Source organism: Rattus norvegicus, chromosome 17, assembly GCF_021556685.1.
Source record: "Rattus norvegicus strain SHRSP/BbbUtx chromosome 17, alternate assembly SHRSP_T2T, whole genome shotgun sequence".
NCBI classification, from domain to species: Eukaryota; Metazoa; Chordata; class Mammalia; order Rodentia; family Muridae; genus Rattus; species Rattus norvegicus.
This window is the reverse complement of record NC_141550.1, coordinates 86353691-86366085: the sequence shown is the minus strand read 5'-3', so window position 1 is coordinate 86366085 and position 12395 is coordinate 86353691. Positions and strand designations below refer to the sequence as shown.

Below are 12395 nucleotides of genomic sequence, written 5' to 3'. Positions count from 1 at the left end.
AATGAAATAAAAGATATTTTATTCAGTATGTTTAATAATTCTTACTAGTAAAATGTAGTAATTAATTCGTTAAATTAGAAACACTTTAGTTTTGGGAATTTAAGTGAACATATACCAAGCAGCAAAATAAATGAAAGATGGCAGCTATTAAATGAATCTTATTTTGATGACTGCATTTAAAAGGAATCACCATGAACTCTACATGATGTCCCAAATTATCTAGTGATGTATATAATAAATTTCTAGCCTATTAGAACCATAGACATCTGAATAGTGTCTTCTTCTTAGTGTTATTTTACAGTGTGTGGGGGAAATCAGAGGGCAACTTAGGGGACTGGGTCTCTCCTATATGTGAGGTCCTGGAATAGATCTCAGGTTTTTGGGTTTGGCAGCAAGCTCCTTTACCCATTGGGCCATCTTGCTGGTCCTCTATGAAATAACATTTTATAATATACTCTGCTTACGATTTTGTTGTTGCTTTTTAACGAATTATTTATTTATTTTATGTATATGAGTACACTGTACTTGTCTCCAGACACACCAGGAGAGGGCATCAGATCATATAATAGAGAGCTGTGAGCCATCATGTGGTTCCTGGGAATTGAACTCAGGACGCCTGAAAGAGCAGCCAAGGCTTTTAAACAGCTGAGTCATCTCTCCAGCCCCTCTACTTATGTTTTGTTAAAGCTCTGTCAGCTACCACCTAATAATGTTGCTTTTTTTTTTTTTTAAAGAAGAGTGTAACGGCATTTCTACTAGCTTTGATGTTTTACCTCCCTTGCAGGAGCTCATGAGAACTGAATGTTATTTTTTTTTTTACCTTCTCTAAGAATAGAAACAAGAACTAATTTATTTCAGTGTCTCATTTCCTCGCTTGAGTTTTCTTAACGACTGAACTAAGAAATACCTTAAAAGCAAGATTTGGTGGTAAGAAATGTGCCACTTCAAGATAAAGATTTGTGGCCCTCTGGAACGTCTTTCTCTGTTTACTGCACGGGTTTGCTAATGATCATGTCTTCCCAACTCCTCGCACAGCAGCTGCAGAGTGAGTGAGATAGAGAGCATGGTAAACATGCTGTCCTCCCACACAGCAGCAGCTGGGCCCTGTGTCTCTGGCTTCCCTCCTGGTGGCACTGTAGACTGCCAGGGAAAGTTGAGAGTCACAGCTGCCCATGTTCGCTTCATCTTCCCCACTAGTCCTTGTTCTTCACAAATATTTTTGGGGCTAGGTAGCCAACAGAGTGTTCAGTGGCCCAAATGACATTTGTGTGGTGGAGACTGCACACCAGGCTGAGAAGTCCTGGGCTGGAGTGACAGCTTTGCGTCCGGCTGTCACACAGTCTGAGCAAAGAATGAGCAAAAGGTTGTGCTATCTAGTCTCTTTATCCCCACAGGATTGGACTCTGAAGTTGAGTCAGAATCACACTTCTCATGGATGCTTTTGGTACTGAGGTTTCTGATCCTTTTTTATTTATCTGGGTTTTATAGTAGCTAAAATGATATAATCAGAATACCAATGAATATACTGTTACAAGAAATTCTGTGATGTTAACATGGATAACTATGCTGTTATTTTCTATATCCCCATAAACAGCTTTACTACAGAGTGAAAGGCAAAGTCCTTATAGGTTTTTAACATAGAGGTCTGCATAAAATGCACTTGATGTGACCAGTTGGGAAATTGTAGGCTTACGTTGGGGAAGGTCACAAAGTCATCTACTTGCACGCATGCTGGGGTTTCTTTTTCCTTTAACATTCTATGATTTTGTACATCAAAAATCCTGGGCACTTCCACATATGGCAGATATACCCAAAAAATTAAAAGAGTCTCAAAGAACAAGGTAGATGCTTCAACTTTGTGTTTAAGTGTTATTGTGGAATTATTTTACAATTTCTAAACCAAGCTGGAGTGCACAATTTAAGAATGGTAGAGTCATTTCTCCCTTTAGAGAGGTTAACTGTTTAGGTCAACAATGAGGGTCCTTTATGTACTTTACCCAATGTCACTTCATCGGTATACCGCAATAGTTCCATGAAAAGTCTTATGACAATGGCAACCATACTTGCCTCAAGTTCTAAACTGAGGCATATTTAAAGCTAATTATTCAATGTGAAATCTGTACCTAATTTAAATAATGTGCTATCTCCTCATTCATTGGCCCGTTGGCTCCATGTAGCAGAAAGCTCATCTTCACTCTGTTCAGGGCTAGCACACAGCAAGGACTGAACAAACAATAAATGAACGCACTGGCGAATGGTCACTATATCAGCTGCTTGTTAGCCTCTGTGCCTTTAGCTTTCTAATTTCATCCTTCTCCTTTGGAAAAAACATAGCTCTTTTCTAACTTGTGATGTGTATAGAGAGAACCAACATTTCTTCCCAATCTTCCCCCAATTTTTTAAAAATAAGCTAGTATTTTTTAACAGAAATGTACACCAAGCTATAGCGATCACGTAAATTTGTGTAGCGGACACAGCCAACAGTAAAAATAAGGAAAAACCATTTAGAGAGCAGGACTTTGTTCTTTGACCTAGGCTGCTCTTAAAGATATAACCCAGCCCTAGCCTCATCAGTGCTGGAGTAGAGTAAAATGCCGATTAATAATCTGTGACATTTAAATTGTCAATGAGATAGTCTAAATTCAGTGTGTGTGTGTGTGTGTGTGTGTGTGTGTGTGTGTGCACTAGAGAGGTTGACACATCTCCTGGAGCCGGACTCACACCTAGTTGTGAGCCACTTAATGTAGGTGATAGAAACTGAATTTGAGTCTCCTAGAAGAGTTATCAAGCCATCTTAACCACTGTGACACTTCTCCAGCTCCAAATATTGGAGTTTTGTTTTTAATGGGAAATGTCTATTTTGTATATATTTCGTTATGATGCTTTCTTTCCCCAAGCCTAGATTTCTTTTTATTGGTTTTCCTGTCGATTTTGAGTTTTCTATTATTTATGTTTATTGGAATTTTAATAAATCACAGACTTTATGCCCAGAAATATTCAGCAATCATTAAATTTAATAAGGAACCTTGGGCATGCTAACTTATCCAAAGAGGTACCAGTTTTATCAAAAAATTTTTAAAAATTCAAAATGCACTTTTATGGGAATTTTTGTCTCTTCCGTGTTTTTGAATATAATAAACTGCATTTTAAAAGGATTTTAAAAGCATATATAGACAGATCAGGTTTTGATCGAAATCAGATATCTTTTGGAAAACCACAATATAGCCAGACAGATAAAAAAAAGCTATCTAATATAAAACTGAAAGAACATATTTGGTCCCAAATCTGCAGAGGATAATGGAGGAATACAGGGGATAGCTTAGTGAGAAAGAGATGATCTGCTCGGCTAAATAGAAGGATGGGAGAGGAAGCTGGATCTTCCGTATGTAAAGACAACCATGTAAACCATGGATCGCTCATCCGACCACAGTTTATGGACTGATGGCTTGATTTATCATCTCATTTCCTTCCTGCAAACAATATCCCTGTAAATATCATGTAAGGAGGAATGTCTGTATCTATAAAACATGTAAAAACTTGTATGTATTTCCTACAAGAACAAAATACACAGATAACAAATAGCCTTTGTCATTGTTATCGTTACTCTACATAGAAAATAATGATCACAACACACACATGTGTTGTGTTGAATGACTACACACATGTGGGCAGTGGTTCTGGTATGATTTATTAAGTCTTTAACTCTTTCTGATGATTCTACTTTGCCAAATCTACTATAAAGACAGCATATATTAAGATACTATCATAGCACATTAAAGACAGCATTGCACTATGTTTCTAGACAGTGACAAAAACATCCTTAGCAGAGAGAAGCAAGGAGTCCAGTGCTGTGGTTATGGGTTTGAGTTCTGAGAGTGGAACAGCTGTGCTCAATTCTGACTCTCATGGAGTACATGAGAGACGCTGACTAAATCATTTAAGATTGATGCTTCAGCTTCCTTTTGTCTAGTGATGGAGATCATTCTGGGTCATGTGCCCCCATTATTATTAAATGAGCCAATGGAGGGGGATCTCTTCCTTATCATGTGTGCTCTTGAAGGGGCTAATTATAAAAGTAGCAAAGAAGAACAGTTCATTTGGAGAGAGAGGTTCTAAAGTGGGAGATGGGGTGTATGAGTATTGGTTCATGCACACAGGCAGTTACCACATTTAGCCTGTGTAATACAGGAAATAAATCTATACCTCTTTATTCATGTTAATATTTCACTGTGAAATACACAGCAGTACACACTGGGTGGCATCTTTGGCACCATTCAACTTTGACCAAATTACTAAAAAATAGTCTATTATACTAGAAACCAAAGACAACAATTCAAAAATAGTTTAATTGATTGTGTGCAACGTAACCTATATATTTGATGAAATTTGTAGTTGACAAACTAATGTTCCCTAAAGATGTCCACATTGTGAACAGGAATACCCACCAGTGCTACCTGCTGTGAGCTAAGACACATTGCAGATCATGGGATGGAGAAGTTGCTATTAGGCAAGTGGGTTAAATGTTATCATTATGGGCCTTGAAGAGGAAACAGAGTCAGAGTTAGCTGTGGTGTTTGAAACAGACTGTGAAATGACAGAAATGGAGGCCAGGAGCCAAGGAACACAGACAGCTTCCAGAAGTAAAATAGCTGGAAAAATATTCTCCCTGGAGCAATTACGAGGACATAGCTTTGCCAATACCTTGACTTGGTGAGGCTGACTTTGGCCTTCTGACCTCCTGCACTGTAAGATCTCCGAGCTGCTTTAGGCTACCAGGTTCAAGGTTATCAGTTTTGGCATCCATAGGGAACTTACAAGACATTTTAAAGGTTGAGAGAATGCTCTTTTTGATTTCTTGGTATACATTAGGCTCTTCTGCTTTTTAAATGACTTCTTGTCTGAATAACTTAATCAATATACAGCTGCAGAGTAACATTTGATTGAAATGGTTGATAGCTCATTCAGAGACTTAATAGTAAAATAGAAAGATGGCATAAGTCAGGATATTGGTTTACACTGCAGTAAAATTATAGTGTCATTAAGTCATAAATACTAAGTTTCATAAAGAGGACATCCAGAAGTAGATTGATTAAAATAGTAATGGTATTATTTCTGTAGCCCAGTACTATAAATGGCTTTCTATTTTTGCCTTTACACTGCCCTAATTTTCAATAAAGTACCATCACTTTCACGATGACAAAGCACTGTACCAAGAAACATAAAATGTAACATAAGCAATTGCACTATCTTCAGCCACAGGTGCCAAACTGCTAATTTAATTAATGATTAAACATTTTCAGAATCACATGTCTGCATGACCACAAGCAGTTTGGTTTTGAAAACACTGGTTAACTTTAATATTGGTACAGTTACAAGCATCCACTGACCAGCTCTTGTTAGCTGCATGACCGGAACACGATGACTTGGAGTTAATGATTTAAGCAGATTCTGGCAACTAACTCAACAAAGTGGGGAAAGACAGAGATTTGAACCCAGACAGGAGGCCACTGAAGAAAACTCTTTAAAATTGTGATAAGGATGCTCAAGTGTAGCTCCCACAACCGATGGCTTCTGGTAGGTGTGCAGGTAACGAAGGACGCAATTTTCTTGAAGAGGCTAGCCACTGAGAGTTTGACCAAACTTCAGTGAGTTTACAGGCAACAGAAATTAGACCCATTTTTTGCTTCATTCTTCTTTTGGAGGGGTGGGATTGGGAGGTTACAAGAGCTGGGAAGTGGACATGGGAAGACTTGGAAGTGTGATCAGGGTACATTATATGACATTTCTAAATAATCAGGGAGACCCCATAGGAAGAACAGCAGTCTCAACTAACCACGGCCCCTGATGTGTGTCAGACACTGAGCCACTAACCAGGCAACATTCACGAACTGGTCCAAGGCCCCCAGACATATACAGGAGAGGACTGTCTGGTCTGGCCTCAGTGGAGAAGAAGCGTTTAACCCTTGAGAGACTTGCGGCCCCAGGGAATGGGGAGGCCTGGCGGGGGTGAGGGCATTCTCTTGGAGAGAGGGGGCAGGAGGAATGGGACGAGAAACTGTGGGAGGGTGGACCAGGAGGGCAGCAATGACTGGACTGTAAAAAAATAACAGTCATAAAAACGGAAGGATGAGGAGAAGCGCTGCTGAGCAACAGGTCCTTGGTGGATCACTTGTCTTTATGTGAACTTTGGTTCAATCCCCAGTATCACAAAATAACTGGGGTTCAGGGCTAGGTTATGAAGATACTGCCTTCTGGTAGTGTGTTGATTCTTGTTTCTGGGTGACTGGATTGATCCCTGTGACAGTAAGCTGTTGTAAAGTGAGCCCCACCCTCACCCTGCTTTGCCTCTTTTGAAGGCACCCACTTGTATTCCAAATTTCTATCATGTTGAGGCACCGAAGAAGGCCCTCCTGGATGCAGCCTCCTGTTCTTGGATTTCTAGTCTCATATCCTTAAGCTAAACTACATGTCTTCACTGTACAAATTATCTAGTCCAGGAATTTGTGATAGTAACAGAAAATTAACTAAATCAAATGGTATCTTACTATGGTTTTGATTCAAATTCGTTTCTTAGTAATATAGTATTTCCATTCCTTTGTGTTTATTAGAGAAATATCTACTCAAGTCATTTTCAGACTTTTAATTGGATTTTTTATTATCATTGTGAAAATTCTCTATATGATTTAGTTTTATTTCCCTTGTCTCACATGGCATGCATTTGTTTTTTCAATTTTGTTGATTTTTTCCCCACTTTCCAATTGTTAACAAGTTGTCAATTTTGACAAACTTCTTTTGGCTTTTTTTTCCCATTTGTACTTTTAGTGTTGTATCTAAGAAACATTTGATTAATCTTAGGGCATAAAAATTTAGTACTGGGGATGAGGACATGTCTCTGAAGAAAAGGGCTTTTGTTGCTCTTTCAGAGGACCCTAGTTCAGCTTGTAGCACCCACCTTTAGCAGCCCCAAACTGCCTATAACTTCTGGTCTCCATGGACACACACCCACCCACCCACACACACACCCACCCACCCACACACACCCACCCACACACACACACACACACACACACACACACACACACAGTGTAAATAACAATAAAATTTCTTAAAAGTGAAAAAAGCTATTATTGTATTTAATTAAGTTTGGGTTTTAGTTATATACATGGTCTATTTTTAGCTAATACTGTTTTCTGTGAGGAAACAGAGATTTTCATGAGGAAGAAAACAGGAAAGGCATGGAACTTGCACACTGATTCACCTTCCATTGTAAGCGGAAAAGTGATTTTTTGCTGAAATGATGGTTGCTCTTGGGAAAGTCATTCTACCCTCTTAAGCCTCAGTCTTTTCCTGTGCTATGAGGGTATAGGATTGAATTGACCATAAAATTCCCCTTAACCCTAACAGTCTATAAGGGTGTGTGGCTATAGAAACACTGCATACGCAGTCACGATTATGGGTTCTGGTTATTAATCAAGAAAAGGCAAACTACAAACAAAAGTCTACTTCCGGATTTTATCGTCTCATTTTGCTACCATACAAGTGTTGCTATGAATTTGCTTCAAGCATATCCAGCAACACCCACGCCAGGCACCATGCTGCTGTTTCCCCCGGCAACAGCTACTTCACAGCATCCTCTTTTCTCATAATGTCAGAAAATAAACTCAGTGTACTAAAAGCGTCAAACAAGTGTTGGTTTCTGGTGGTGGCAGCAGCCTGATGCCTGGCTGGTCCACTGAGACTTGCAGCTTGTCACTTTCTAGCTCTTTAAGGAATGCATTCATAACCTCGGGGAAGAAGGTCACATTCTTCCAGGAAATGCAGACACATTAAAGCAGCTTACCAGCTTCTCTACTAAATGCAAGGGCGGATGCACGTCCAACAACTATGGGGTGAAGTGAGGGTGCCGTGCTGGATTCTGCCTCAAGCGAAATTTTACCCCAAGTTGGAAATTTTCTATTTTTCTTCCAGAAAATATTGATAACATGCCTGTTCTTTGAAAGAGTCTTGGGTTACTTAACCTAGATTTTAAGAAATTTATGAGTCTTGTAGTGTAGAATAATCATGCACAGATTGAGCACTAATGCAAAACAGAAAGATAAATGTCAAAGAGAAATATGGGTGAAAGAAAAAAAAACCAAGTCCACATGTTCTTTCAGGGAGATGCATGTATAGGGCTCATGTCATTGAAGGATGCGGGACACCTGAATTTAAGAACAGAGGTGGAAGGAGACAGCTTTGTTGATGAAAGAAATAGAACGAGTAATTTCTACAGGGCTAGGGTATGGGACGTTCAGAGAGTATCTGGAGAAGACAACAGTGAAATATGAGGGTAATTCCCACTCCAGGCTGGAGAGCCATGACAGAAAGATGGAAATAATGGATAAAATCTGGATTGCAAATGCCTTGCACAGCCACATAAGGGGACCACACTTTTTTCTATAGATAAAAGGAGAGCTGCTTATGACTTTGACATAATTATCTTATTCATCTAGACCCAGCCATCCCAATTATAGCGGTCAATAGTAATTCTCACTTTGTTGTTGAGAAAGCATCATAATCTCTCACTCAACAAGTGAACAAGATTCCAAGCCGTCTTCCCACATATCGTACAGTGAATTCAAACTCTGTTCTCATGCGTCTGAAAATCTGCAAGGGCAGATTCCACTTCCCACTCTAGTGTTGTGTGGTGTTGGAAGAGGAATGCCCTTACAAAATCCTACCTTGGAAGCTGCAATTACAAGGGACATAGGAAACCTCCTGGCTAAAAGGCAGGACTCGTTAAGAGGATTGCATCTAGTGGCTTCCCAGTTCCTTACCCTAGCTAGCCTTCTAGTCCTAGCCTTCCTGGCCATGGTCCCTGTATACCCTCCCATGTTCCTTCTGGAGCTAAATCTATATTCTGTATAGGATAGAACAGCATCAAATGAGCCTTACTGTAGATAAATGGGTATGCATTTATGCAGAAATGAATAACTATATAGATGTTATACAAAAATGGCAGGACCACAGAATATCTCATTTTTGTATCTGTCATTTTGCAGTGGAAGTTGTATTTTCGGCATCTTTTATGAGCCTCTTGAGAACAGACCTACTTTATTGCATTAGATACATAACCAAATTTCAGTTGATAATTTATTACGTCACATCCTCCATTTCCAGGGAAGGCTGGGTTTCCTTCTAGGACCAGGAGAGCAGCTGGGTAACATATTTTGTATAAAAGGACAGGAAAGCATGGTTTTTATTTTCTCTTAGGTCTCTAAAGGGAAGGTGGCTTATTTGTTCAAGAGCTTCAGAGATAAGAGGTCTGGACCTCATCATCTGAAAGTAATCTACCAGCATGGATGTGCAAGGGTGCAGTGAGCGTTAGATCATCCGGCCTCGCACTGACAAATCATGTGCCAAGCATTAAATCCAGGTGGTGGTGGTTAGCTCACACAGCCCTTTCACCAGCATGGCTCTCCTGGCTGAATCTGACACTTACCTCAATGAAGAAGATGCTGGCTGCTGATGTTGGGTGGTGATACATGTAAACTGTCACCAGAATGGCTGCTGCGATAATGAGGACCAAGATGAGGATTCCAACGATGAGGCCTGCATGGAGGGTTCCTCCTTTCTTTTCGGCGGCACTGTCATCTGTGGAGGCTGAAAAAGATCCCAGCTGTCAGGCTCCTTCATCCGTGTACCCTTCAAACCAAAATTTCCTTTGTGCAAAAGTCAGGTATGTAAGTAAAAAAGGCTTGTGTGTTTCCACACAGCTAATATCTGAAGTTGTTTAAGCCACAAAAAACCCATAATATTAATGGTAAAAAATAAATTTTATGTTGTTAATGGTGTTAATCTGCATCCCCTGTACTAGAATCTCAATTGTGTGTGTGTGTGTGTGTGTGTGTGTGTGTGTGTGTGTGTGTACCTGCACGCGTGCGTGTGTGCGTGCATAAGTGAACTTGTGTGTATGTAGGTGCGTGGTGTGGATCAATGTCAGATAAATTCTTCAATTGTTCTTAACCTTGTTTTTGGCAGTAACTGAATCATTCTAACTGGCCAGACTGGCCGGCCATGTGGAGACTACAAGTACATACTTTTGACCTGAGTGATAGGGATCTCAATGTACTGACTGAGCCCTTTCTGACTAAGAAAACTTTAAAAAAAATTTCAGATTCTGTTTAACTATATATCAATTCTCACTGTATGTCTCTCTCTCTGTCTGTCTCCCTATCTGTCTTCCTCATCAAACTTACACTGTCATTGCCCCAAATGACTACTTTTCAAAAAAACTGTTTTATATTCTGTATGGATTTTTACATGCAGGTGTTTCAATCTTTTTTCAGTTGGCAACTCGAGAACTTTCAGAAAGGCCGTTCATGACCCTCCAAGTACAATTCTCAAAATCTGTTTGAAACTGAAGAGATTTTTAGAAGCATAACAGGTGGAGGCAAAGGGACCCTCAAAGAGTTTTATCATTTCCTAAGGGGAAAACCATGGCACATGAAAAGAGTCCAGTACGCCGCAGCCTGGTATCATTTTGTGTAAATTCTAATAAGGACTATGCCACCATAATGCCAATTGTCTGAGTTAGAAAAGGGAGGAATTTAATTTCCAATGTAATGACTATCCAACCCAGAGTCAATCAACCACAGAAAGTAATCTCTGAACTGTTCTAAGATTCTGTGATTTTTCAATGACTGTTCAGTCGTTTACAGATCATCCTAAATTATGATTATCATATAGGTAACTATATGCTAATGAGTAATATGATTGGTGTTTCTGAGCTAATTCTCAATATGCACAGATATTCAAGCACATGGTCCACAAACTTTATATTAGTGGTTCTTCTCTCTGTTATTCTTATCTTTTACTTTTTGTTTTAAATATCTTTTTACTAGACAAATTGCTAAGCATTGAGGTTTTTTGTTTTTTAACTTTAAGAATTTGTCAGTAAAATAAGATGTGGTTTTCTATTAGGATGAGTGGTCTATGTCAACTTACAGAATTCTAGACAAAGCAAAGAAACCTTATACAATCCTTCACACTCCTTAATTCCCACAATCACAGTCTAATTCTAGATCTTCCTTTATTTTTCCACTGTCATTGTTTGTACTTTACTTGACCCTCAGTACTCACTGATTCTTCTCTAAATTCTAACACCCAAAATCCTAAAGGCTTTTCTCCAATTACATAAATTAACTAGCAAATGATATAAAATTTAAAGTGTAGTTCATTATATAAAGTTGCAACATACAGATGCTTGTTAGTTGTTTTGTATATGTCCAATCAAAGGCTCTAAGGGGTAGGCATGATCATCCCGGTCTTTAACAGGTGACGTAACGGAGGCAGCAGGAAATTAAGACACATGCTAAAGCCACAACATTACTAAATTAGAGCTGGTCTCAAACAGCGTAGGCAGACTATAAACCTCTGAACATCATTTCCTCGGCTAACTCTGAGCTCTGAGCATTTCTCTTTCCTTTCATGTGACACCATGAGTCTGGCATATCATTATGGAAAAAAAGAAACTTGGTAATTTCAAGTAAAGGAAAAATAATTTACAAGACAGTTCAAGACTTAGCTTAGCTTTTTGCTATTAACAAGGGTGTTGGCTGTGCCTCTCCTGGGGCTCGGGCCAGTCCTGGCAATCAGAAGCACATTCTCAAGTTTAGGGAAAGAGAAAGATGAGAGTGACAGAAGATGACAAGTGGAGGAATAATGAAGGCCTTTGAAAGTGGGTGACAGCCACTGGAAAGACATTTCCAGGAAAGCCAGTGACCTCATCACTTGTCTTCAATTGCCCAGACCCTACTATGGTGTCAACGATAGTATTACTCCATAGAGTTCCTAGAAGAGCTCAACATCCACATACGAAGTTCTTAGGGAGAGCACCTGGCATGCAGTAAGCACGTATTTAATGCTAGGCTGTGATATTAATAATTTATTTTTATATGAAGCCAGCTTGGGGAAATTATAATGACAGATTCCAGCCACCATAAAAACCAAACACTTGGCTTCTTTACCAAGTATGCACTTATGATTACATCTTATGAACTAACATATTATTTTCCAAGATTATGACATGCTGCTTTCGTAAGAAAACAGGACTGATTTAAAATGTTACCATGGGGCCACTATAGTAAAATTGGATACTTGAGTCTTTTTTCTGAATTCCTCCTTCTCTCCATTCTCCCATTTCTGCCCCCATTCATTCTCTGTCTGATGTTCTACCTCTCCTGTTTCTATTTATCCACTGGACAGACAGTGTCTGTTCTCTTGTATTGCTATGGGCTCCACAGCCTCGTAAACACAGCACCATATTTCAGCCTCATGTGACTGATGCATCAGGACATGGAAGGGAAATAGAAGCCCTGAGCTGACCTCAGGCCATCACTTCCCGAGTAGACAGA

General features: G+C 39.4%; 1 protein-coding gene across 2 annotated transcripts in view; it reads right to left on the bottom strand.

The window, feature by feature from the left end:
- The window catches only part of Plxdc2 (plexin domain containing 2), a 386926-nt gene that overhangs the window by 16008 nt on the left and 358523 nt on the right, over positions 1-12395 (bottom strand). For both annotated transcript variants that reach the window (XM_087591183.1, NM_001108422.2), the window contains exon 13: positions 9482-9642. In XM_087591183.1, coding sequence (XP_087447309.1) covers positions 9482-9642 — 161 coding nt within the window. The remainder of the gene's footprint in view (positions 1-9481; positions 9643-12395) is intronic.